The sequence below is a fragment of the Stylophora pistillata genome, chromosome 9 (assembly GCF_964205215.1).
Source record: "Stylophora pistillata chromosome 9, jaStyPist1.2, whole genome shotgun sequence".
In the NCBI taxonomy this organism is placed as follows: Eukaryota; Metazoa; Cnidaria; class Anthozoa; order Scleractinia; family Pocilloporidae; genus Stylophora; species Stylophora pistillata.
This window is the reverse complement of record NC_142527.1, coordinates 12,561,009-12,588,580: the sequence shown is the minus strand read 5'-3', so window position 1 is coordinate 12,588,580 and position 27,572 is coordinate 12,561,009. Positions and strand designations below refer to the sequence as shown.

Sequence of the window (27,572 nt, the reverse complement as noted above, 5' to 3'; positions counted from 1 at the left end):
CTCACTTATTTTAAGACCATGAGTATTGGTCCGGCCGGGGCTCGAACCCTCGGCCTCCCGCACAACACAATCCGGCAGTAGACTGTTTCTTACCTATGTCAATTTTTTCCTTTTATCAAGGACCCCATTCTATTTAGTGGAAGTCTACGGAAAAATTTGGATCCTTTCAATCAGTACAATGACACAGAAGTTTGGAATGCCTTAGAAGAGGTACTGTACAAGGAAACAAAAACAATAAGCGAGAGCATAGAAAACAAAGACAGGTCTGAGAATCGTCTTTCTAGTGAAAGCAAACAGCTGCGCGAACTAAAGTTCTGTGTTATCGCATGTCTTCTTCCCAGGTACAACTCAAGGAAACGGTTACTGAACTACCTGATGGCCTGGACACTAAACTTACAGAGGGAGGTTCGAATTTTAGCGTTGGACAGCGACAACTTGTGTGCCTAGCACGCGCGGTCCTGAAGCACAACAAAATACTTATCATTGACGAAGCAACAGCGAATGTAGATCACAAGTATGTATTCTTGTAACTTGCTAAATGAAGTGGAACTGTGGGACAATCATGGAACACACGGAAAAACCTGACCAACGTTTCGCATCCTCAGACAACTTATTTCTCGCTGCGCGATTAGTTTATTGTACAAACTGGGTGAACTGCAACTAGCTCCATAGTGCTGCAGAGGACAGTGTATTGGCTTTTATGAGAATGAAATTTTGGACGGTGGAGAATAGCAAAGAATGGCGAAGGTCTCAAATGACTCTTTTTGCAAATTCTTAGCTTTTCGAAATGGACAACCGGGATTTACTTTAGATCCTTTAAGAAATCTACAGCTTCATTGACCACAAACAATCTCTTTGTGTCCTGTGCATGAGTACTTTTCTTTTCTTTTTTTCTTTTTCATTAGCACGGACGCTTTGATCCAGGAAACAATTCGTAGCAAGTTCCAAAGCTGCACAGTACTCACTATTGCTCATAGACTTAACACCATCATGGACTCTGACAGAGTAATGGTAAGTTTGTGTGTGCGATGCACTCTGTATGAAGCTGCGTGATCAGTGTTTGGAAAGGCGATAAATCCTTGTGATTCGGGCGCTAAATCCTTGTGTTTTCTGTATCCTATCTCATTTTGGCCATATTTGAAGTTAAACGTTTCTCCTATGTTCGTGGCACAAAGTTCAGCCTTCAATCTCATGCACCGCCGCTTTTTCCACACTTTGTCTCGTTTGCCATTAGTTTTTCCTTTCTCAGCCGGGTGTATCGCATACTACCGACGCATTTGAAAGAAGAAAGAATTAGCATGTCAGCCAAAGGTTTACAAGCGTTGTTTTAGAGCTGAGATTAGATGATCTCTTTGCCGTTTTATTTTAAAATGTAGATTAGAATGTCTGGTGTTTATATTTCCACCGGGTACTCGAATTTTAACTTTGTTCCTCACTGTTGACAAATTTCTGGCATCTTTCTCTACTCCATTCTCAAGCTCAAATTTTGCACATCTTCTCATAAAAGAGTTTTAAACGTATTCGCTCCAAATACTCAGCAAGAATACTCAGTGAGAGTAAACATCAACATGGCTTCTTAAAAGGAAAATCCTGTGCCACCAACTTTATCGAAACATTGGATCGTATTGGTCGCCTGCTTGATAGAGGAAGTCAGATGGATGTCATCTATCTAGAAATGTCAAAGGCCTTTGACAAAGTGAACCACGCCGAACTCTTGTCTAAACTTCATGTCTTTGGTTTTGGAGGGAAACTATACGAATGGTTCCAGTCGTACCTCTCAGGTCGTCTTCAACGCGTTACTGTTCTTGGTGCCACATCTGATGCATTACCTGTTACATCAGGAGTCCCCCAGGGGTCCATCCTGGGACCCGCTCTATTTTTACTCTACGTAAACGACCTTCTGAACATGGTTTCCGAGAGCGAAACTGCAAAGTTCGCAGATGACACTAAACTGTACAAAGAAATTAGATCTACCAATGACGAATTGCTCTACAGATGGACTTGAATAATATCGTATCTTGGTCCACTGAATCGGGCTTAGATTTCAATGAGACGAAAAGCCACCACCAGTCCATCACACGTAAAACCAAGCCACTGAACACTGCCTACGATATAAATGGAGCCATGTTAGAGAAAACAAGTCACGAACGTGATCTTGGTGTCTGGGTTTCCACTGACCTAACTTGGAATCGCCAAGTCTCAGAGCAATGCTCACGCGCAAACAAGCTGCATGGGTTTGTTAAACGAAACATGCGTCATACACAAAGTACCAATGTAAGAAGATCAATCTGTTTAACCATCGTTAGACCACATCTGGGCTATGCTGCACAAGTTTGGGCGCCACAGTCTATTTGTCGTATCTCAAATCTAGAAAAGATACAGAGACAGGCTACAAAATATCTCTTGAAATTACCATTCTCGCGCTGTCAGAGTTATCAACAACGACTAAAACCCCTTTCCTTACTACCTATTAGCTATTGGAACGAGTTCTTAGATATGTTACTGTTTTTTGAGATTACCCACGGTCTGGTGGATATAGACCCTGCAATTGTATCTATTGCTCGTTCTACAAGACACACGATCGTCTGTCAATACAGCTGTTATCAAATACTCTGTACCTAAATGTAAGACTTCAACCTTTTAACGGTTCTTTGTTGTACGAACAATAAGAATCTGGAACACATTGTCAGGCGAGCTTAACCTATGTATGAACAATGTAAATTACTTCAAACACGCTTTGATGTGTTATTATTCGATTGCACTTCGAGAGATCTATGACATTGACAATCCTTGGACTTATAAAACTATCTGTACGAAATGCAATTCATGTCGCAGCCTGGAGCAACACCAACTCTATGCTGTTCTTAATTATTAATTATTGATGTGATCATTTTACTATTTTAAGACTCTCGGGACCACGGTAATTGGCTTTCGCTGTTGTGGTTGCCTGCCTGTTATTGTTATTGTAATTTATCCGTGTTTTATTTAATGGATAATTACTGAGGCATATGGAATTATGAGAAATATTGCAGCCAGCTGAGGCCTACGGCCTCAGCTGGCTGCAATATTTCTCATAATGCCATGTGCCGAAATAATTATCTATTATAATTATTGATCCCCATGAAATCCTATTGTTCTGTGTCTGTGTTGGATCTTCAATTTTAGTCGCACCTATGTTTGATAATTGTGATGCTTATTGCTATTGTTCTTTGTTGTGATGATTATATCTTAGATTTTAATTGTGCCGAGGGTTGTTATTGTAGCTCGTTGTTATAGTTGTTCAAAACAGTTCTAATGATGGAATTAATTCATGCAAGCAGTGTAACACTGCTAATTTGCATACTTTATACGCCAGAGAATTCAGTCATTTTACTCAATGCGAACGTGGGTTAAGAAAAAGGATGGATTTGTCGGAAAACGAAGGATTATTTATTACACAGAGCTATACGAAGGCAGATATTTCAGCAGAAATCGAAGATAATGTAGTGTAACGTTTGGACATTTCTGTCAGTGCTTTAGGCCCTGTTTACAAGCAAGGAGGGTAACCTTGTGCTAGGGTTACCCTAGCAAGCGGGTCAAAGATAGCCCGGGTTTACAAGCAAAATTTCACAGGTAGGATTACCCTACCACCCGGGACAACTTACCTATGCTTGGTAACCGCACGCATTGTTATTAATGTTCAAAGGGCCTGGAAACAAGTAAAAAGTTGTCCCGGGTAGGCGAGTTATGCGTTTACAAGGCAGCTAGGGTTACCCTTGCGCTAGGATAACCCTAGCGCTCAGCTAAGGTTACGCTAGTGCTAGGGTAACCCTAGCTGCCCTGTAAACACGTCGATGAAAAAAAGAAGAAATGTGGGAGCGTTAGGGTAACCCTCCTGCCATGGTAACCCCAGCACTAGGGTTACCCTACCTGCTTGTAAACAGGGCCTTAATTCTTTATCGACTTCTAAAGACGGCGTTTCCATTTTCTTTTATTAAATAGAGAAAAGATTTAGAACGCCAATTACAGCTTCAGAATGCGAGAAATTTGATAAAAATTGGGTTTCAGACACCAGCCGCCGGAAATGGGCGTGGGTTTTGAATGTCTTTGAGGAGTGGAAGAACTAACATTTCTCATAATTGTAACCTGCACACTGCAATATTTTTAATATTGCAGCCTGGACACTGCAATATTTTTGATATTGCAGCATGCTTATTTAGCGCGTTTAATTATATTACCCCTGATAATTTCCCTGCTAACAAAAAGGACCGCCTCCGTTTTCTTCATACAGTTGTTTTGTCTTCTTAAAGACTACAATCGTCGATTCAATGCAGAGAGAGGACAAAAGAATTTCATAGGGATCAGTAATTATATTGTATGTATTGTTGGCAAAGCTAATAAATTATAAATTATAAAAAATTATAGCGACTAGTACACAGGATCAACTTTGACTCATTGCTTACTTCTGTTGGTGTTCTTTACTGTAATCGTAGGTGCTTGACGAAGGAAAACTTGTCGAATTTGACGAACCTTACCTTTTACTCCAGAAAGAGGACACTCTATTTTCGCAAATGGTTGAACACACCAGCAAACACTTAGCGACAAACTTATATGAAGTGGCGCGCCAGTCATTCTTTTTGAGACACGAACTCAGCAATGATGACGACCTTCTGGATATGTTACCAAGAGCCAACGATGAATGTCCATTACAGGAACTGAATTCTGACGATTGCGGAACACCTTCACCAACTTTAAGATCAAGTTCCTCCTTAGAAAAAGAGAAATTACTTTATGAAACAACAGTTTGACTTACTGTGTATCAAACAACGGTTTGACTTACTGTGTATCAAACAACAGTTTGACTTACTGTGTATCAAACAACAGTTTGACTTATTGTGTATCAAACAGCAGTTTGACTTATTTAATCAGAGTATGCATTGAACTGTTTCACTTGTAAATGTTCTTTAATCCTTTAAATCCCAAGATCTGATTGTTTATTGTCCCTTTTAGTTGCTAAGAATTTTCCTTAGATTAGTTATGAGAATTTGGAGATCAAAATAACAACCTCTATCTGAGAAGTTTGAGTATTCTCGGTAGCTGTTCGTGGATGATGCGTGGATATTATTGGGAGAAGTTACATGTTAATCACTTTTGGCTAACATATTTACTATTTTTCAGAAACTGCTATTCATTTATCACAGCTCGGATTCCAGATACATACTAAGTAGGAAAAATTATACCTCCGGTGTTATAATCTTCTTGTAAACAAGTATGATTCTTTGAAGACGGACACTCCACCAATTTAAGCCAACGTTAGTTGGTTTAGATGTGCAGAATTGCCAAGCGAGGGCTTAACTTTGTTAAAGTGTGCGGGCCCTAATATTTTGTATATGAGTTACTTCAAGTATTCAATTTTCTTCTGAGATTACTTTCGTTATCACAAGACCGTCTGAACAACATCTTCTAGACTCTCTCCCATAATGAGCCCTTTCTTCTATAACTCCTTGCAAACGTTCCTCTCTACTGAGTTCCCCTTCGCGACAAAGCCCCGTCTCTAAAAAGCCCCGTTTCTCGTAACTCCCCTTCCCTACTAAACTTCCTTTTTTCATAAATGCCCCGTTTCTCACAGGCCTCCTTTTAGCTAAAACCGTGGCCCTCACCTTGCCTCATTAATTTTTCACGCAATAACTGTTAACTATGGGTTACTTGTAAAGCACCCTGTAGAAGTCTACGTCGGTTGGACAAAACACGTTGGGCAGTAAAACAAGTTTTACAACAACTGTTCGCAGAGAGCTGCTCACGAGTTAAAATTAAAAATTGTTTTTTAGAAAATAGTACCCCCAGTAAAATAATTGCACAAGAGAATATCTTGAATTAGTATATACTCAAACAGTGGAGCGTTGAAGGCGCGCTCTGATTGGCTTGTCAAACTCCGAATATCCTTTGCTATTTACCTCCGAGCAACTCGGGAAAAAATGGCGTCCCGGTTTGCATCCGAGACAAGCGAAGAAATCACTCAAATTAACGACGAAGCAGTCCCTGAAAACACAAAGAAAGTGACTAAATTTGGTTTGGCCGTGTTTAAAGGTAATGGTTTAAGATTTTAACCCGGAGTTTATCGATAACTGACCAACGAGAAAGATTATGTTTAAAAATGCAAATTAATTTTGCGTAACCTCGCTTGTTCACTTGAAAATCAAAGTTGAATGATATTTTTTATAAAACGGTTTCATGAGATGCAATGAATATATGAAGTTCATATATTTTGAACTGCGGTATCAGATACGTATGATGTGCGATCCTCGCAGTAGATAGCACTAGTATCGCAGAGGTCAGTGGTTCGAGTCCCGTACAGGCCTGATTTTTTTCAGGTCTGATTTTCGCTATTGCATGAATAGCGCTATGTACTGCGAGGATCGCACATCATACGTATCTCATACCGCAGTTCAAAATATATGAACTTCATATATTCATTGCATCTCATTTATCACTTTCACGGGTTTATTATGAATCAACTTAACGACCTGCTCCCAGTTGGCTTGTTAGCTCAATTGGTAGAGCGCTGCAGTAGTATCGCAGAGGTCAGTGGTTCGAGTCCCGTACAGGCCTGATTTTTTTCAGGTCTGATTTTCGCTATTGCATAAATAGCGCTATCTACTGCGAGGATCGCACATCATACGTAAAATGGTTTCAAATAGAGAAAGAGTTTGCAACACCATTTGAAGAAATGTCGCCACCAGAGCTGAACAAATGTCTTCAGAAATGTCATCTGTCAGCGAGAAAACGAGACGGCAGTTTTTACAACAAAAAATCACTTACCGCGATCCGAGCGGCTTGTTGTTTCAGTCCTTTTCCGCGCGGGAAAATGTTGGAATGTATGAATTAAAATCAATTTTTGGTGGTGTATATTATCTCACTGTTTTAGTATATACCAAAACAACTAACCACCTCCACTTCGGTGAATAGTTGTTAATTATAAGAATACCACTGATAAGAACGCGACAGTGCGTCTCGCTAGCAACACTCCCATAGGGCGTTACAGTTTCCCTACTGTTCCGTGAGTTTAGTCCACGACAGCAAAAACACTACAGTAACCACAGGGAGCCTATACAATCTGTGTAGCCGACTGTTGTTTTATAGTGAATGTACCAGATTTACCGTTTGCCTCACCTAAAGTCGTCCTTTTGCCTCAAAAATGTTTTTTTAAAGCGATGTTGAATAAGTCTGAGTTCGTCGTTAATGTAATGCATAAAACGATGAACTCAGACTTATTCAAAATCGCTCAAAAAAAAAAAAATTGAGGCAAAAGGACGACTATGCACCACAGGTAAAGTAATTCGACGTTTATTTATCAAGGATTTGTGTACATAGTCAGCAATATATCACTTTAGGTGAGGCAAACGGTAAATCTGGTACATTCACTTTAAAACAACAGTCGGCTACACAAACAGATTGTATGGGCCTCCTATGCAGTAACGTACACACCTTAAAAGATATAAAACAAAACATTTCTGAGATACACGATCTGAACTTTATCACAAGCTAAATCTAAAATCCGGGCGCAAACAATCGATGAAAACAGCAAATTGCTTGAATAGCCGGATCCGAAAATCTGTTACTTGAAAAATTTCGCATTGCATCCGAAATTTGGCAAAGGCAGTTTTAAAATCTGCGCATCCGTTGGCTTTTTCGACCCCGTCTGCACGGCTGGCCTCATAGGAAGCGCAAGCATGCGCACGGAAGGTGGTCACGCCATTTGATCATGTGACACGACAAGTTACCACAGAGTTCCGAACATGTGGGAGGCGAACATGAGTAGACGAGATCGTGCGAAATATTTGTAAGTATGATGCGTTCCGTTTCATAAATCATAAAACTGTGAAGAGTGGGAAGAAGATGAACATGTAAGTAGTCTTTCAAATATATTTCGCTTTACTTCAGTAAACCATGCGTCCTAGAATTTCATCGGAACTGATTCATTCTCGGCTCCGTCTGTTGTTGACGCAATTTTTGCTCTTTATTTGTCTTTGCAACCTTCTCTCGTTTATTACACGCTCTGTTTTTCTGTGTTTCCGTTGCTCAAGGGTGAATAATTCACTCGGTTGTAAGTTGTCGTAGCTTTGTTGCGAGGTGAACCAAAATTTAAACGGGAGAGTTGGCCATCGACTTAAAACTGACAGCGATCTCGTTTTCCTGGGCATTTATATCAAATTGTAGTATAATTTCGGCCGAGGGTCGGTTAGCGTCAAGCTGTTTCGATGCCTAGGCAAACGTTGGGTTTACCAGGAGCTCGCACACGGGGTGGAGGACACTGAACTGCTTTACAATCAACTGAATCTCCTTTGTTGCTTGAATCAAGGTTCTTATATACCTAATGGTAGCTAAATCATGCGTGATACAAAATACAGAAGATGATACTAGTTTCCCTTGGCATAAAGAACTTAATTACCACATATCCGCAATTTAACATATATGGGAGAACACATGCGTAAATCCTGCGGAACTAGTGTTCATACATGTTTTTAGATGGAAAGCCTGAGCAAGTTTACATATTCCATGCGACACGTAGCAGGAATATTTTCATGGATACTCTAACAACTAAGAATTACACATAAGTCGTATTTCCAACTTTAATTCTAACAGCGTGCGCTCTGATTGGTCAATTTAGTGTCCCCCATTTGCCCATGGGTGTACGCTGCTGATGTGAGCAAAGACTATTTTTCCACGCACGCTTGTTTTTTCTGGTCGCGTAAGATTTGTTAAATGAAAGGGAACTCTTTAGCTGCAATGTATCAATGTTATAAAACAAAGGGTAAACACCACAGCATACACTATTGAGTTATGGATGCACTTGGGAGGTTTGCTAAGCACTCAAGAAGCTAGAGTCGCTTTCGGCTACTGCTTCGAGCGACTCTTGCGCTTCTTTCGTGCTTAGCAACCTCCCGCCTGCATCCATAACTCAATAGTGTACGCTGTGGTGTTTACCATTTGTTAATTATGTAATCAAAGCTTATTCTAGAATTGTTTGTCATGCTTTGGCGTGCTATGCTTAACTTTACAACAAAGTGAATTGCAAAATCTTTTTCTAGCGTTTGAAATCTACGTTTGGTTGTATCTGCTATAAAGTTGTAAAAACATTACGTAAACTTATTTTCAAGTTGCCAGAATTACTGTGATCAAATAACGGCCAATTTCACTCTGTAGACATCACACTGTGATTTATAAACTAAAACTCGTATCAGCACTTGATACCTTTGTTCATCCATGGAGTTATCTGTGGTGGTGGAGACCTAAGTGAAGCAAATGTGAATCGAAACAGTCTTGGCTGGCCTAGCTGTTTCTAATTTCCTTTCTCTCAATAGGGCATCAGCTAAAAAATGTGGAACAATGGTCACCATCGAGGGAATAATTATGTCAACACATGTGCACGTCTACTTTCATTGAAAATTGAACTTAAGGTAATTCTCTTGAAATTGTTCTACTCTCAAACTTTTGAAACTTGTTATAATAAACATTCATGATATAAACATTTAAAAAATGCAATAAAAAAATGGGGCCACTGTGCTTGGTTACATGTCAGCAGGCTCTTAAAATGGGGAATTTTTACTGGTTGTGCATGGAAAATTTGAATCACCTTTATACAGAATTTAGCTTGGTTAACTTGAAAGACACAAAGTTTTATTTTGAAATTAAAGCTTTTATTAAAATAAGCAGTATTGCTTCATTTTAGCTGTTTTTAATCGTCTGGTTTTGGGGATTTTGCTCTTTTTCGGACAGTTCTGTGATTAGCTTGAAGTCCTTACCGTGGCCAAAATACCTAAAGTGTGGAACTATTTTCTAAAAAAAAAAATCATGTTCTACTATTAAACATTTTTCCTTCAAATTCTTCTAAGAAAGAACATATTCTTCAAATATGTTCTTTCTTAGACTGTTCTTAGCAAACACTTGAAAACAAATTGGGTGTCACCATTCTTGTTTCCTCACAAACTGCTGTGAAAGGTGGACATGGTTTTGAGATCACAGTCATCTCGTGTCATATGACGCTCCTATTTAATTGCCACATTTTCCTTCTCCACAAGTTTCTTTCACTTTTTAAACTTTCCAGACATGATTCCTTTGCCAACTTTTCAATTTTGGGCCCTACTTCCCTCTTGTGAGCCTTCAGCATGGACTCTCCAAGTGATGGTACATTTATAGATGACAAAAACTCATCTACATGGGTAAGACCTATGCCTGCATGTAGTATCCTTATAAATATGTCGATTCAACGTATTAAAAAAATTGGCTGGCTGTTAAATGGATGCTTTAGTTGGGGAAAACAATATTTTTAGCAACATTAAATGGAAACAAACCTGCTCCAAGCTCCACATTTACATCAAAGATTGATCTCCCTCATGTTGTTCCAGTGCTACGATGGGTCTTAATTGTTCGAAAGATATTTGTCTTTCCACACGTGGAGTTTGAACAGCATTTGTAGAGTAGTGATCCTAGCCCAGAGGCTGTTTCTTTTATGCAGTGGGAGAGCCATAGAGCTGCCCCACTGCCTTCATAGCCCCTGTCCAAAGCCTCAGTGAGGACATTTAATTCTACAACTTGATGGCTGCAAAGTGGAAATCCACTGCAGGCTCCCGGATCACGCACATTTTTTTCATTTTCTTGTTTTTTGAGAGCAGACCAGGAAGCTGTCAGCTGATTTGCAGCATTCTTATTACGAATCAATGCTTTCACTCTGCAAAAGCGGCCCATGTCTGTTCTTTTCGAGCTAGTGGGAAAAAGGCTGCCATCTTGGATTTTGCAATGTTATACATAGAAAAGGTTGCGCAGTGCAAAACAAGAGAATCGCCTTAAAGAAGAGGCTGCAAAAAACTTAATGGACTAATAACCAATACTTCTACCTCTACTTTATTAAACAATAAAGCAGTATGCCTATCACATCAGCTCAATTAAAATATATATATATACATTCAGTAAATAATTGTGAGGATAGGTTTTCGTGCACAAACTAAACTCTCGCAGAAGGCACAACAATAATGGGGGAAGCTAGCTCAGGAGAGATGGCTTGGCAGTGAGAACAAAAACTTGGCACGATTTCCTGGTACATGGTGATCTACTTCAAGCAAGCTTTTACAGACAACAAGGATAAGAAAGCATTTGGTTCCACAGTGACTTGATTACTTGGTCAGGTCAACAACGGACATGACCTTAAGTATGCTCAACTTAGAAATCAAAGATGTAATCACAAGAGGAAATCAAGGATGTAATCAACAAAGCTTTACAACGGACTTGCCTAAGTACTATCAAGGGTGTGGTCCTATTGTTACACAAATTTACAATATTTGAATAAGGACACAGATAAGTACAAAAAGTCTCTTTGAAGTTGAACCAATTCCTACTTAATATTTTGTTGTTGATTTCACAGAAACATTTGCCCGAGTCGAAAACTCGACTCGCCAGTAAAGGAGAGGTTTTCTGCAAACAGAAAACACGCTTAAAACAAACGAAATTACAACATTAACAACTGAAATGAAAACTCACCGACTGTTCGAGCTTAGGGTTTTCAAACAATGACAATAAAACAGCAACCAAACATTCTTGAAAATGAACGTGACGATTTTTCCTCTCAAAAGCACATGGGAGATTGCCCGGATGTTTACGTGAACATAGGCCCGCAATGGGAGTTACATATTTCCAGCTGATCGGAAAGAACTAAGAGAACAGAGATTAAACTCTCAACTTCAAAATTAGAAATACTTATCTTATCGTAATTATGGTAGAGCAGCTTTGGAAATAGAAATGAAAAAATTTCTGCTTGTCCATGCAAGGTTAGTGTTAAATTTGAGTGCATGAAAGTAAATTGAAATTATGAGTACAAACTAAGCTGCCTACTACCATGAAAACCGACTCTTCTTGAAAGACCATTAACACTTCTATGACCTAAAATTTCACAAGATGACGATGATGGCGGTTTCTTCAAATCTGAAAATCAATGGGAAGATGTCCGCTGGTTGTGATCAAATGCTCCGGTTTTGGGGGTTGTGTGACAGCCTGCTGTCTTCTCTGGTGCTTGGTGTCGGCTGCCAGCTTTCTGTCTTCTTCAAAATGTTATGTGGCCACCTTGGTTGTGGCTCATTATTGCCAGGAATCTGGGAAATTTAGAGCCTGCGCATATCAGCGGTAATCTTACAGAAAAAAATGGCGGCCGTAGGCTCCAAGAGAAAGCGTCCGATCATAAATTACAAGGATTTGAATGAAATATCGTGTGTTGTTTTGTATGACACTACCAGAAAAAGTAAAGGGAAGTTTTTTGAAGTGGATAGGCTCATTGAGAAGAGGAAAGCCGGATAGCTTCCGGTTAGAGGTGGCTGGAAGAAACTTTTTTGGGGAGAATTTCTTTAATTTCCATGCCATGCTAAGAAGTTTGAAAGTGAAGTCTTCTGTCCCTGTAGTTGTACAAGCTGACTTTGATGTGCAGAGGTATCTATGGAGAGATAGAGGGGTTGAATCTGAACACCCTGGACACAAACTTTACAACAAAGAAGACTTCTTCCGTTTTACCACCCTTCCTAAGAGCTGGTGGTATTACCTTGATCTCCATGGACAGGGTAAATCTGTGGATTTCCCTTGAAAATGAAATCTCTTTTAAGCTGGACTCTGGTTCAATACACTAAAGATAATGGAATGCTGAAGCAGGCACCACAAGCACCAGTTGAAAAAGTGATAATACACTTTTGCAAGAAAGCATGCAATATTACAAAATTGTGAAGCTAGTTAATTACAGAATGCAGGGCCACTGTTTTGTCCATAATCAATGCCTCTCCAATTGGCCCAGTTCCAATGAGAGATTGGACATTTCCAAGAGCTTCAATTAGAATTAGTGTATTGGCTTCAATTTTTAAACCCTATCATAAAAAATCAATCATTTGTATTGTCAGAAATCAGGGTTTTCAAAATGAAAAAAAGTATCAGGAGGAAATTTTAAAATAGCCGGAGCACCACTGCGCCGCGACAGCGGCGCCGGGCGGCAAAGCCGCCCGTGGGGAGGGTGCGGGAGGGGGTTTCCCCCTCCTGCAGGGGGGGTATGGGGGGCCTCCCCCAGAAAATTTTGAAAATCTGCATGCTCTGAGGTGCATTCTGGTGCATTTTCAGGACCAAAAAGTTATTTTTTAGGTCGTTGTACACTTTATTATAACCTAGAGTTTTTCTTAAATCTGACTCATTATCAAGAGTTTCTTGAAAATTATGTTTACTCATACATGTTACAATGCTTTCCTTCCAGTCCCATGTTACATATTACAATTTACATCTAAATAAAAATTGACCTCTTTCCCTTGTCAGTACTTCATTGACCTGTTATAACATGAATCAACTTTTGAAATAATTATTTTTGCAGTCAGAGTTTTCCTACAGATTGAAAATACAGATGAACAGTTTCGTTATGGCATCCAAGCACTCAGGCTCGATTCTTTTTAGTTAAAAGTCACTGTCACTGAAATCACTTTCCCCCATTGCACTGTCCCTGTCACTGTCGTCACAACTTGGATCATCTTGAAAATTTGCTAAGCCAAGTTTAATGAGGGCCTGCTCTTCCTCTTGCAACGCTTGTTGTTCTTCTTGACTCTGACGATCTTCAACTTGTGGGTCCGTCTGTGTTGATACACTTGTTAATTCTGGTGGTGCAGGTTCTTTGCCCTTGCTTTCTCTTGAGGCTGACTTCCCTTTGGCCAACTTGTAGCGTTTTCCAGAGAGCCATTTCTCAGTGGTCTTCTTCACCAGGGTGTCACATTCTGAAGAATTTGCCTCTGGACCATTCATAGAGATATTAACAAGGGCCTCCAGCATCTCATTGGTCAGCCTGCTCCTGAGCCTTGACTTTATAAGCTTAACTCGACTGACTCCCCTTTCAGGCCATGCGTTGCTTATGGGCATCGTGAGAGCTATTTCTACAATGTGCATGAGGAGAGGGAGAAGAGAAAGGAAAGAAGATCTTTGTTTCATTAGCTGGGACATGCACCACTCTGCTGGCATGGTAGTCTTGCCTTCTTTTACATCAGCTGGAATGGCCATCTCCTTCATGTGGTACTTTAATATATTCCACTCTGCCAAAAGTCGGTCTTGTTGGTCGGGGAAGTAGTGCTTGGCAAGAACTTGGATAGAATCTACTCCGTAAGAGGGAAGTTCTGAAGAGCTTGCAGGAATAAGAGTTGGATCAAAGATGGAGAGCGCTCCCAGAAGAGGGAGGGTGTTCTGAAACCTCAGGTCGATGTTTTCCTTCAAAGCAGAGACATACTTGAGCAACAAATTTCGCATGGATGCAAGCTGATGCTCAGAAGGGGAAAACTGCAGCAGCACCATCTTTCCTTCCTTGATATCTTGGCAAAATTGCTTGATGGGGACTTCTTTGGTTGCCACTTCATCCAGCGCTGCCTTAGCACAAACAATTTCTGGTTTAAGGTGACTGAAATTGACAGTAGAATGCTGAAACGATTTTGACAGGTTGTCAAGAACAGGAAGCACATGCTTTAAAACATACAAGCAAGCCAGGAAGCGGACGTTGTTCATTTGAACTAACAGGCCCTGGCATGTGGGGTCCTCATCTTTCATCCTGATAAGGAACTGGATGATGGCAGAGAAGCTCTCCCAAGCGGATTGAACGGCAGCGTTAAATGACAGCCATCGTGTCTGACAGGCCTTCTTCAGCTTCTTAGCTATCTTCTTCTGCGAATTCTTGTTTGAGAGAGTTATTTCACTCACCTCAAGTTGAACTTTCAGGAAAATGGCTGTCTTCTTGTTCGAGTTGTCAAGGAGTCGCCAAAGGGTGTTTAGTGTGTTCTGCATCTTCTTTATTGTGGCAAGATCGTTTAAAGTGTTGGTACACGCCAGCGCTAGTTTGTGACAAACACAGTGGACAGATATTAACGACTGGATTCTTTCATCTGCTTTCAGCCTGGTAGCTACACCTGACCTTTCTCCCACCATGACACTTGCTCCATCTGACACAAAGCTTTTAAACCAGTCAAAATTGAGACTGTGTTTCTCAATGACTTCCAGAAGGATGCTTGTGATGGTTAAAGAATCTGCTGCGTCAGAGCTGGCGAGAACATTTTCCAAACACAAAAATTTCACCTCAACCTTTTCGCTACCCCTGTTATAATACTGGATGAAACCAATCATTTGCTCCAAATTTGCAATGTCAGTCATGTCATCAACCATCACCCCAAATGGCCCAGTTACAGCAGAAATGACTTCATTTTGAATCATTTCACCAAGAAGAAGCAACATGTTGCGAAAGGAACCTACTGATGTGTGATTAAAGCCACTCATATCACACCCCAGCTTCGCAACCAACTTTAACAGACTCTTAACCTTGACATTTGCTATATCCTCCTTTGCCAACCAGTAAAGGCAATAGAAAACTCTTTCATACACATCAACCTGAACTTCAGCATTATGATCGAGCTCTTTCTGGAAAACTGACAACCTGTTCATAAGAATGGCAGTGATTGCATCTTTGTGTCTCTTTGTTGCAATGTGCTCCTCGAGGCAATCTTTCTTTAACCTTGTGCTTGGTTCTGCAGAAAAAAATTCCTTTTTGTTTTGGGGATTCTTGGAATCAAACTTCTTGCAGATCAGACAGTATTGACCTTCTCCTTCGATGTAAACGAGCCACCACATCTGTACTTTAGGGCTATAGGCCAAATCCTTATTAAAGATAAGGCTGTGATTAAACATCTGCTTCTTTTTGGTTGTTTTGATGCGTGCTCTTTCTTCTTGAGACACACCCAAGCAGTCACGCTTTTTGCAGAGAATGTAGTGATGAATTTTCTTCGTCTGCTGTTCTTCAGTGAAACTGTTCGTGATATCACTCTCTGACTGTATACACACAGTATCTGTGGGAGGAAAATACATGTAAGATTCTTTACCTTTTTTCTTCAGTGTGTGATGCAAACCACCAACTAGAGAAGGCTACTCTCAAAAAAAGAAAGAAATATCACGAATTGTAATAAAAAGTTCGTTTACCTTCAGCGTGGTTGGTAGGGGCTGCGGTCACAGAGATTTCTTGGCAGTCGCGTAACACATTGACGGGCAAACTTTCGGCATCTTCGAAGTTTAAGGACGTACTAGGCATTGCAGAAGACCCTTCCGTGTCTGGTGCATCTAACGAAAGCAGTGAGAATATGTATCGATGTTGACAATGTGTACCATTTATCCCCCATGACCAACGCGTTAAATAAACCAAGCATAGTTATTTCGCGCTCACGTATATGACCTCACGTATACAAAATTTGAGTTAAAGGCGGAGATTTAATTTTATTTTTTAGCGCGACATACAAGCTCCATAAATAATGCATTGTTAGCCAAAATTTCAATCGATTAGATAAATCAATTTTATTCCGCGGGCACAACTGTTTTAACTGTTTTTTTTTAGTTATCAGAAGAACAATGCTTTGCTAAACAATCAATTTCAGTAAAACTCATATATGTTAAGCGAGCCGTAACATGTGGCGCGACTTATGTCGCGACTAGTCTGGCTGTGTCGGCTTCGTATAAAATTAATTTTCCATAAAGAACTGTAAAACATTCAGTTTCACCCGCTTTACTGATTATGAAGACTTGAAATGAAACTTTAAGTCTCACAAAAATCTTAAAAATGCCTGGCTTATATAAAAAGTTAAATGTGACCAAATTTGTGTCGGCATAAAATTTATTTAATCGCCAGAGTCTGCCAGTTCATTCTCGAAACGGCGCCTCACGAAACCAAGCGTTGAATAAATAAAAGCATCCCTTATAAATCGCCTTGTTGACAATAAATAATTCAACCTAAGCGATATAATATTGTTTTCAAGCAATGTTTCATTCATAACATGCACCAATACTTATTTTCTGATGGACTGGGGGATTGTAAACAGGAACCTGGCGAACATTTGCATTTTAAAAAGTGTTTCATACCTGCAATCTCCTTTCTTTGCTGTTTGAACCCAAACTGGGTTAAAAGCGGCTGTGATTTCTGCCTTTTCATCCGGTGACTGGGACCGTTTTCTTAAAGAAAGCGCCAAGTACAAAGCTCTCACGAATTCACAAACAGATTCAAACACGCGATGTGGAGAAGAAGACGATTTCATAATTCACTTACGCAAGAAAAAACTAGTCACGAAATAGCAGGATCAAATGTCGGTCTTTCGTGGGAAAACGCAAATGGTTTCCAGTCCAAGTTGAATGCTGTTGAATAAAAGAGTTACGATTTCTGATGCTGGAACGCGATCAGTGGGCAAGAACAAAATATGTTATCCTTAACTTTAACCCATAGGAATCGGAACTTTTTGTTTTTTTAATTTTTTTTTTTAATTTTGACTTCCAAAAGTACCCGGCGCTAACGCTCGAAGTAGCCGGTGACTTGCGTCGGGCGCCGGTTACTTTTGAAAACACTGAGAAATAGCTTTCCTGAGAATTTCCCTTAGCTTGTCTTCTCTCCTACATTTGGTAGCAATTCCCATTTCTTTGAGTATGGTTTTTAGCTCAGGGATGGTCATTGTGTCCACATCACCCTCAGTAATTGGTGGTTCATCATCTTGTGTTGAGGCAACACACAGTCGTGGTCTCTTTCTTCTTTGCTCAAAGATGTCAGCTTCCCAGTACTCATCTTTTTTTTGGTATACTGGTGTGGTTGCCTTTCGCCACCTTGAAGATGTTCATTTCTTTTCAGGGCTAGAATTGCCTCTTTGCATGCATCATGCTTGTTGCATTTGTTGTGGTATATGGAGTGTACAGTATCATTAATTTTTTCAACTCCTTGGCCTGTGAATGATTTAAAAAGGGGTCTCATCTCTGATGAATCGGGGTAGGTGGTAGGCCAATATATGAAAGTATGGGGTGACAGAAGCATTTTCATATTCAATGTCTTCTCCACCAAGTGATAGATACAATTTTATCCACTCTGTTGCCTGTTTAGAATTAAGTAACAACAAGTTAGTTTTTGTACAAACCTAGGAATTTTACTTAAAACCATAACTATGTTAGCAATTACTTGAAAGGAGTTAAAATGAGAAGAAAATTAAACTTACATCCTTAAAGAAGGAATCTATGCGATTTTGACTTGGCTTCCAAGCTGATAATGTTTGGTACACGTTGTCAAAACCCTATAAAAATAAAACAGTATTTTCATTATAAGAGGATTGCCAAAGTTTTTAGTTTGTAATTTATTAAGTTAAACATACATCATTCCTCTATAATGGAAAGGACAAATGTATGCAATTTATCATGTGTTTAAAGATAAAAGACAAGCTAAGGTTCTTCAGTATGATGCCACTGTGTCAGACCAGAGAAAATGTTACTGCTATTAGCTGAAAAACAAACAAGAAAAACACCTTCCATAATTTGGTGATTGAATCACATTGTTCTGGATCAAGGATCTGTGGGAACTTCTCGGGAAGGCTTCGAAGCACTTTTTTCTTCTCATTCCCAACCATGCTTGTCCAATCGTACAAGCCACTTGGCGTTCCATCAGCATTGCACTTCTCCCATACAGTAAAGCTCACCCCACAACTGTTAATCGCCTCTATGGTTTTTTGCATGTTTTTGTGTTTTCTGGCTGATGGTGCCTTGCTAAGGTTGTCTTTCTTGTCTTTCTCAATTGCATTGTTGAGAATGTTCTTCTCCTATCTATCTGTAAACAGACAGAAAAACACCCCTTTGTTTTCAGTCTTTAAAGTATTTTTAAAAGATTTAAGCCAAAAGTTCTGTTTCCTTAGACTTATCCCCAGTTTGTTATTTGTGAGCCAGGAGAAATCTGGGGACAAGGTTAAAAAAGACTACATCCCAGGGACTTTAACATATATGTTGATTCTATATGGATTAAGTACCTGTAACTTGAAGCAGCAAGTGAAGCTCATCCACCCTTACATTCTAAATTGGAATGTTTAGCAGAGTGGATTTGATGTTTTTGTTTGATTTATTGGCAACATCTTTGTTTTCAGCCAGCATTCTCCTATTCCCATCCATCCAGTGATACTTTTCTGGCTTAGTTGTGTCCCAGCTGTTGAAGTAAACATAATTTGTTATTATAAACTTTTGTTCAGTTTCAATAAGAAGTGAATATTTCACCATTAAGAAACATCTATTGTATAAGAAAGGAAAGCAGGTTCTATGATTATAGTTAATTGTAAGTTTTTGTTTTTACCGGGCATCCTTATGTATTTTGCAGTATATGCAGGCATAGTCAGCACATGCACTCTTCATCCCAAGAACTAGCAGAAGGAACTAAGCAATATAATTCATAACTGATTAACACTTGATAATTTGTAAATTACAGTACTGCATTCACCTGAATGTGTGCCACATTTAGTGCTTAGTAAATCTAATTGTGATAAGTGCTTATTCAGGAGCAGTGTTTATTTTACGAATGCACTTTTAATATTTGAATGAATACAACACTGTGTGCAGCCCAGGCATGAAATCATGTAATTTTATTGGTTGCATACGCAATTTAGATTAGTTTTCTTTGCCACTTGAATCTCATCAATTTTAAAAATTTTGTTAAAGGGGTGCAACATATACTGTTAAGTCCATATAACATGTTGGAATGTGTGGGGTGCTTATTTCAATGTATGGCAAGATTTCCATAATTATATAAATTATGTTTTCCCTTGTAATCACCAGACAAATAGGAGTCCAAAGGTACCTTGTGACCATCCACCTCAATTTCTCCTTCATTGACCAGCTCATTAATTTCAGCAAGCAGATCTTTTCAGGAAGCTTTCAGAGTATTACAATCCTCACTTCCAGAAACAATTCCAACTGTGTGATTTCCTGTTATAATGCATATAGTTTTACATGATTTGTAAAAACATTTATGCTTACTGAAAGTTCCATTATGATAGCAACATTTACCTTGCACAGCTTCATTGCAAATAAGTGACTTAGATACTTTATTAAGCACAGAATCCATAAAGCTATCTATCTACTGTATCTATCCATCTACCTTTGCTGGACATTACTTTCTCTCCATCAGATAGCAAGGCAAATGAGATAACAATGAAATTTGTTATCCTTGACATTTTAGCACCATCACCAGATACGTTGACTTCTTGTTTTTCAAGGTCACCATTTTCTCTCTAGAAAAGCGGGCAATGTTAGAATTTGCCAAGAGTTACAATTTTGCAGATAATTATATTTTTGGAGCAAAATGAGAGTTTGTGTGGGAGGGGAGGGGGAAAGAAAGACTTGTTATGTGACACTATGCAACATTCATAACTAGTGTTACCAAAGGTAAGTTCCACCAAACTTACTGTTGACAAACCTAAGTCTAGGTACCATGCTTAGGTGTTATAGCAGAGCTGCCGAAGCTATAGCAGGACATACAGAGAGGGGTGGGGATAAGAGTTGGCTAGACTCCTTTTTTAAGTAAAATATATATACCTTCTTTTTAATTTGCACTCGAAGCTCTTCTTTGAAGCTCATTTGGGCTCCTGTACTTTTTCCTGGTGTCTTTGATATGTGAAAAATCTTGTTCAAGTCACTTCTGCATTGTTTGATCAAATAGCTTCTTGGGGCATCATCTGCAATCATTGACACTTCATGGTAAGCTGCATCCCCAACACAAAACATGTCCATGATGTAAAGAAGGGAGTGCACATTGTCTTGACCTACCTGTGATCATGAAATGATGTTCCGTTGTCTTTTCCGTAGCCAAGTTCAGTGGCTTTCTCATCCTTATCTTTGACTTTGACAGATTCAAGTGTTAAGCCAAATGACTCCAAGAACCACAGGGCCATTGCAGCCCTGGTTTTTACTTCTTTTTTCTTTCGATTCCCTTGGCATTTACCAACCTCGTGTATAGGTCGGCCATGGTTTCTTAAGTTTCCACTGCAGTTAGTCCATATTGTAACGTCCTCGAGGAAATTAAGGTGTTCTGATGGCTGTTTGTTCTCTTCAACTGCCTTCTCTGATTCATTCTCTAGGTCCTGCATTCTAACCTCAGCACTCTGAAGTTCTTCTAAGAGTTCCTCGCATCGATTTTCAAGCTCTTGAATTTCCGCTTCCAGATGCTCTTTCTGTTCCTCGCATTTTGCTGCTCTATTTTTTATCACACTGTTGCCATGCTCAAGCTCATGATGTTACACCTTAATTGACCTTTCCTTCTCAAGAAAATTGGCCCTTTTGGTTCTGCGTAACCCCTTTGCCTGGCCATATACTTTTGTATCTAGGGCTCTTAGGCAATTTTCCACTCTTTCTGCTTCAGGTTTAATGGAAAAAGGTAAGTGTACAGTGCTCAGATGGAGAAGATCAATGAACGATGCGTCCGCAAATGCATTCTTCAGGTTGCACCACTTGAGCAATAACTTGTGGGATATTTTTAATAACAAATATGAACCAGCTGCCCGTTGTTGACTCTTGAATTTTGAAGTTAAAGTTCTGTTTGCAGTTCTTTCCACGACAGATTGTCAGACATTGCAGTTTTCGCATATATATTTTTCGCAGATAAACATTTAAAAAGTCCAGGGGAATGGCATTGGCCGCTGGCCAGTGTCCTTTGTTTGGGGTTTATAGCGGGCTCATGTTCAAAGCCTGAAACAGCTGTAAAATCTGGTAAAAAAGCAATGCACCATGCCCCTATAAAGGCCGCTGACCACAATGATTGTTATACCACCAAAATGAGGGATAGATGAGCATTCGCACGATGGATTTTGAAACAAATTTGGAGCAAATTTGGCGGAGATATCGCATTTTGAACTCGGCAATTTCTAGGGATTTTATCAAGGGATCAGCAGGGAAATTTGTCGATTGGGTTTACGTGCAGTTTTCAACCAGAGCAAGTATACATGAAAATTAGTCTACGAGGACTATATACAAGTGCAAGTAAGCTAATTTGTCTTATGTGTTTACGATATCCACTTGCACACTTTTGTCATCGTGTCTCTAGCGTCGGCAGTCGTAGTTTATTGACTATGATTTCTCCTTATTTCGTTAAGTGTCACACAAATCCTTAGAAATTTTGTGGGGGCGAATGGTAGATCATAAACGTTCACAAGTAGACATGGAATTCATTTACTTTGATCAGTAGCACAGTTCTGATGTACAAAGGCGTAACATTGGGGTAAAATTGAAAAATATTTTAATGAATCTATTTTTGTTAGAAATAAGTCAGAAAGGGAAGGAAATTAGTTCCTATCTTGAAATTAGGTCATCTTGATCAATTCGGACGCCTTTCAAGCTAATTTTCTATTACCCATGATGCAATGCGACCACGCCCTTTTTTTAAAAAAATGCATAAATACCATATTTTAAGGAAAGTTTCGGCAAAAAATGTAAATTTGAAGCTACTAAGAGCAAAAACAGTTAAAGGGATGCCAGAATTTGTTCATGTTCATCCAACGGAACTTGATAAATTGGTCTTGCTCTCCTTCGCTTTGACACAAGTGGTCCACAAATGTACCGCACAGTTCCTGGGAATACTCCTGCCACCTTATCATCTAGTTTGTATGTGCGATCAATAATGTTCTCCCTTAAAAAGAAATTTCCAAGAAGAACAGCTTCTCCTTTGGAATAAATGCTTCCACTATAAGGATCCTCAAAGTTTTCTTGAAGGGAAATGACTCCATTGCTAGTAACTTTAAGGAGGTAGTAATCATAGTGGCTATCATCTTCAGCTGCCACAGCCACAGTGCTTTCTTTCGTTGCCAGGTCGGCAACTTGAACTGAATGTTCAATGGTGCTTGCATCTTCAGTTGTCCTGGTCATGACACCTGAGGGCTCTCTTGACAGAACAATCTCCTTCCAGTTGCCCACCCATTCCTTATTTTCACAGCTGTCAAAATCCTCAACAATGCAACCATGGCAGTAACAAGACCTTTCTCTTGTGTAGACTTTTAGCTGTTCACTGCAAGTTCTTACAGAGTGTAGTTGGCGGATGCCTTTGACAGTGCAGAATCTTCCACCGTCCCTGTTACGTGCAACACTCAGCTCCCCAGTAGATGGCAAATAGAAAAAGATGCGCCGCTTTAACTGCACTGACTTCTGCCTAGCAGGAAATGAGGAAGCAGCTGGTTCAGAGAAGTTCTCTTTCAGAAAGTTACAAAGATCTTTTGCATTTGATAGTGTGGCTTTCCTGGAGAGAACTGCTGAGGTTGCCTTCTGTTTGACATGGGAGCCAGCTGCATCTTGTTCTCCCTTTGCATGGGAGGTGGCAAAGTAGTTTCGCTGGACTGTATATCCAAGAGTTGCCAGGGAACATGACAGGTCACCATAGCAGTGTCGGCTCTTGTACTGTCCTGCACATCCATCTGTGAATTCATGCATTTTCTTGATAGTGCAGTTTGATTCTTCTAAATGGTTTGAAATTAACTTCTGGATGTGAAGGACAGAGTCATGATCCTGGGTGACGTCATCGGAAATCACAAACAAATGCTCTTTACAAATTGCTGGTTCCTCTTCTGTGCTCTGGATGCCATCCACCTCAGCACTTGAATGCCTGTAAAGAATTGTGACATGAAGACTTACTTTGTTTACGTCAAAGTATTGGGACTGGATTTCATCTTGAAACCGACAGGCATAACCCTCGGAATAGTCGTGGATGCACACAGCTTGATCAAGAGGAAGGTTTTCAAGAAGAGAATCTAGCTGCTCCCTCTGCCATTTAGCAAGAAAGGAATGGTAAGGAAACTGTCCTAACAGCTGAATAAAATAATCAAACAGTTCCTTTGGTCCTGTGCACTTCTCGACAAGGGCTATTTTCTTCATGTCTTTTCCATCAGTGGTAAGTTTTCCAGTCGACACATAGTCATAACGCTTCCATTTCACTTCGTGATTGCCAACACCTTTCTCCTCTGGCAACAAAACCAAGTTGTGAACTCCACAGTCTTTGCACTCCCTTTTCAAGCATTTCAATTTATGATAGTCTTGATCTTCGGGTTTGGGACAAAGTGTTTGCGCAATAATATTTCCAACTGAGTTATACACTTCTGTAGCTGCTTGATTAGCTTCCCTGCTTTCATCAATCACTCTCTTCCTAAACTTCATGCAGTCTTTGAAGACAATTTGAAGTTCAACGTGCTGACGACACATGCAAGTCTGCCTATCTCGTTCCCTTGCCCCCCTAACAAAATAAGGCTTCAGGTTTTCAAATTTTCGCTGAGATATCTTTATCTCTGGATGCATTGACGCAAACTCTACGTAGGCTTCCGTTTGGGTTTTTTCAAGCACGTGTTTCGGATGTTCAACCCACGTTTTCACTCCAACGCGTTTTCTAATCAAGTCTTTCTTGTTTCCTGTCGGTCTACTTGCTACCATTTTCCAATAATCATAAACAAGCTCTTTGGTTTCTTCAGTGACTGCATCCCGCCTGGTTTTTCGTTTGGTTGCAAGCCAGCTTGACTCTTCACCTTTTAAGATCATTTCGCGTTTTTCAATTCCCGACTTGATGCTTCTTCTATCCAAGGCTATGAGCTTTGAAAGTGTCTTCTGGCTTCTACTCTTTTTAACATTTTGACCAAAAGAAAGTGATTTTGCCGCGACAAGTGCAGCTCTTCCTTTGTTTGACTTGTCATTTTTGACGGCTTTAAGGCCTTGGGTGAGATCGCTAGCAAGCGCTTTCAGTGCATTCACTTCTTTCTCCTCTTCTGGTGTTTTCATTAGTCCGCGTTTCTCGAGTACTTTCCTTGTACGTGGACTTTCTGATATAGCTGCCATTATTTCTGCTTTCTTCTCCGGTGTATCTGGGAGACTCTTCTTAGTTCGTCCAATGGCACGTTTCTTGGCCATCCTGTTTGGGAACGGCGTACCAGTAACGTCGATCGGTGTGGCTTCCGCTTGAACCTGTGCATTTTGGTCTTTCTTTTTTTGACGGTATCGCTTACTTCGTTCTCTAGCCATCTTTCTCTGTTCCTCAAGTTTCCCTTTATTTTTTGAACCTGTCTTTTGCTGGTTTCGTTCGCGCCGACGTTTCTTTGTGGCATCTTTGATAGGAACATTCCGCCGTTGTCCGCTCTTGGCTTCTCGACTTTTCTTTCTGGCTTCCACGACCTTTTCAATAATTTTCTCTCGGTTTTTCTCATAATGTGCTCTTCTTTTCTCTTGTCTTTCCTTCTTCTTTTGTTCTCGCCACATTTGAATCCTAGAAACTCCAGAATCCATAATCTTTGCATTCAATTTCACAGCCTTGTGCTTGCGAACAACACAGCCTTTTGTACTTACGTGTACTTGACTGCGTCCTTGAAACATGCGGCACGTGCTCAGGGGGTTTCCCGCTCATTTCTGACGAAATGCAATATTTTACTTCCTAATAAGGAAATCGAAAACAATGCTTGATTCTGTAGACTTTGGGACGATTTGGAAGCGAAGGAAGCCGTCAAAATGACTAGAGCGTCGCGCTTGTTTTTTCTCGAAATTCGATCACTTACCTTCCTCAGGATCAAACTTGTCGACCAAATGTTTCGAACAAAACTTATTGCTAATATTTTCGTCGGCTTTCAACGGATTCGATCAATTTTGGTAGCAAAATTTAGCTTGTTATTTGAGCATTTTGCGTATGTTAACATTTACACGCTCCAGTGCACTCTTCGTAAACAAGACGATTGGGAAATTCAATGACCAGAATTATCGCGCGGCAGATCACACCGCTTGCCAACTGTTTAGAACGCAGAAAAAAATTCATATCTCGACAACGCTTCAATAAAAACACAAAAAACGGAAGGAGAGCGAAAAGCAACTTATGAGCATTACATTTTGAGGTTAAATTGTTCTGTCACTCGGGAATTATGACTCGCACAATGAATTGAAAATGATCTGTCTCTACCAAGCTTTAAGCGTGATGCATTATATGTTGAACACTTTTGTTGATTTTAACAAAGATTTAGCCCCAATTGTCAGGATTTTGTTTGCCACTTCGCTTAAAAGGGAACCATTTTCATCACCTGTTAAGTTTTACGGCTATAGACGAAACTTACGCTGGCAAAAACAGAAAAACAGTGAATAGTGAAGCCCACGCGAGTTACGCGTGACGCCATGTTTTTGTCGCTAACTTTACAATTCGGCTCCGATTCAATTTTTTCAAAAAACCTTTATTCTACCTCTGTTTAGTCCAAAATCATCTTTAACATATGTGTAACTATTTTGGAAAGTCTCAAGCAGGTCCGATCATTGTGCGCCGAGAAATTCTTAAAAGATTCGAGCAAATCCGTGATTTTTCCATTTGCGCGTGACAAGCGTGCTACTGATCTTTATTATGATCTATACATGTTTTTCCTCATGGTATAATAGCCTACCAAGCTGCAGTTGCACAATTTTACTTTCTGTACGTCTTCAAGAGATATTCGCTTTTCAGTTGCATATTCCATACAAACGCATATAAATGTTTGCATTTCCTGATCCGGCTGCCAGATGGCTCGAATTTGATTGCGCAATAGCCAATGTCTCGCATTTCTAGCGATGCATAGTGCTCTGTCTTCAGCTATCTGCTCCCACTGGGTATAGTCAATTTCAGTCAGTGATAGCTGTCACTTCAACTGGTCTTTGAAGCGCTTTTTGGGAGCCCCTCAATCTGGCTTGCCTTGCTTCAGCTCACCACAGAAGAAGGTTTTTCCAGACATGCTGTTGAAGGTGCCCAAAGGAGCTGCTTGCTTTGGTGATGCAAAAGACCATTAACACTTATATTTACCTAAATTTCACAAATAATGAACAACTAAAGTACTAAGATTCAGGTGTACAAGTTAAGTAAATTATTCAAAAACTACAGTGACTTTTTATCTTTTTAAAACACATGAAAGAAACTCACATGAATGGAGAATGGCTAGGAAACCAAAAACAATGAATACATATGCTTAAACAACCACACTGAAAAATCAGTAAATTCTCCCTTAACATAACACGATCCATAAACAAAACAAACAAAAATGACACAAATGAACTGGACAATTTAAATATGAAATACTTGTATTTATGATTAGTTGATACACTAAACCAACTCTCCTATTTCAGTAGGTGAATTACGTAGTTGGGTCTCATTTTAAAATGATCCTCCGTGTCAACAATACAACATTTTTTGGCTGCTGCTTCCTCTGCTGTTTTCAAAATGGTGGTGATGTATTTTTATAGTTAAAGTCCTTATTGTCATTTTCACACTACCTGGAAGCATGTTCCACTGCTTAATTGACTCAGGGTTAAAAGCCATTTCTATGCTTTGAATGGAGTCTTAAAAATGTCTTGCAGTTAGTTACCACTCCTCAGGGTACAAGAAAAAGGAGTTGGACATATCTTTTCTCTTTACTTTTATATCTGTTGCAGAATTCTCCACTGCGTTAAGGAAAATCTCTGCGTTACGCTGGTTTAGCAATCAATAGGACTGTATCTTTCTGGTTTATCAAGTTTATTTACGTTCCACATACTTCTATGTGTCACAGGACGTTCCAGCCCAAACGTACGCCCTAAATTCCTCTAGATAATTCACTTGCGTGTATAAGCTAACATTCTACCGCTTATTTATTTTATATATTTGATTTTTTTTTGCTATTATCGATTGTGCAATAACACGTTTCACAACAATATCCACTTGTATATCTTCTTTGTTCTCCATAAAGTGTGATCTACTAGAGCAGCTGGTGTTC

At 39.7% G+C, this 27,572-nt stretch overlaps 3 protein-coding genes and 1 long non-coding RNA gene across 5 annotated transcripts in view; 2 read left to right on the top strand and 2 right to left on the bottom strand.

Annotated features, from left to right (window-relative positions):
- Positions 1–5,407, top strand: part of LOC111343661 (ATP-binding cassette sub-family C member 4) — a 33,293-nt gene extending 27,886 nt beyond the window's left edge. The window contains exons 26-29 of the mRNA XM_022950846.2: positions 121–210; positions 342–514; positions 906–1,011; positions 4,473–5,407. Of these exons, the coding sequence (XP_022806581.2) occupies positions 121–210; positions 342–514; positions 906–1,011; positions 4,473–4,787 (684 nt within the window). The 3' untranslated portion in view covers positions 4,788–5,407. The remainder of the gene's footprint in view (positions 1–120; positions 211–341; positions 515–905; positions 1,012–4,472) is intronic.
- Positions 5,408–7,443: 2,036 nt separating this feature from the next.
- The window catches only part of LOC111344288 (uncharacterized), a 30,535-nt gene continuing 10,406 nt past the window's right edge, over positions 7,444–27,572 (top strand). Inside the window, exons 1-3 of one of the 2 annotated variants that reach the window (XR_002696141.2) lie at positions 7,444–7,883; positions 9,342–9,437; positions 10,085–10,221. This is a non-coding gene — a long non-coding RNA (uncharacterized LOC111344288). Of the gene's footprint in view, positions 7,884–9,341; positions 9,438–10,084; positions 10,222–15,912; positions 18,351–27,572 lie in introns of those variants that run through there. The other variant, XR_015991689.1, reaches the window with a different exon arrangement.
- Positions 13,136–16,105, bottom strand: LOC148723372 (zinc finger protein 862-like). Its single transcript, XM_088733162.1, has 2 exons — positions 15,997–16,105; positions 13,136–15,866 (listed from the first exon to the last, which is right to left on the bottom strand). Exons 1-2 carry the CDS (start codon positions 16,103–16,105, stop codon positions 13,450–13,452), a joined length of 2,526 nt encoding a protein of 841 aa, XP_088589288.1. The 3' UTR covers positions 13,136–13,449.
- LOC111337804 (uncharacterized) lies at positions 22,071–26,188 on the bottom strand. Its single transcript, XM_022944167.2, has one exon. The coding sequence runs from the start codon at positions 25,189–25,191 to the stop codon at positions 22,312–22,314; it is 2,880 nt and encodes a 959-aa protein (XP_022799902.1). The 5' UTR covers positions 25,192–26,188; the 3' UTR covers positions 22,071–22,311.

Bases quoted from the DNA above. Each gene is read 5' to 3' on its own strand.
- LOC148723372 (XM_088733162.1), bottom strand. From the start codon at position 16,105: ATGCCTAGTACGTCCTTAAACTTCGAAGATGCCGAAAGTTTGCCCGTC. The intron at 15,867-15,996 runs GTAAACGAACTT...TTCCTCCCACAG, and splicing joins CCCTACCAACCACGCTGAAG to ATACTGTGTGTATACAGTCA.
- LOC111337804 (XM_022944167.2), bottom strand. From the start codon at position 25,191: ATGTTTCAAGGACGCAGTCAAGTACACGTAAGTACAAAAGGCTGTGTT.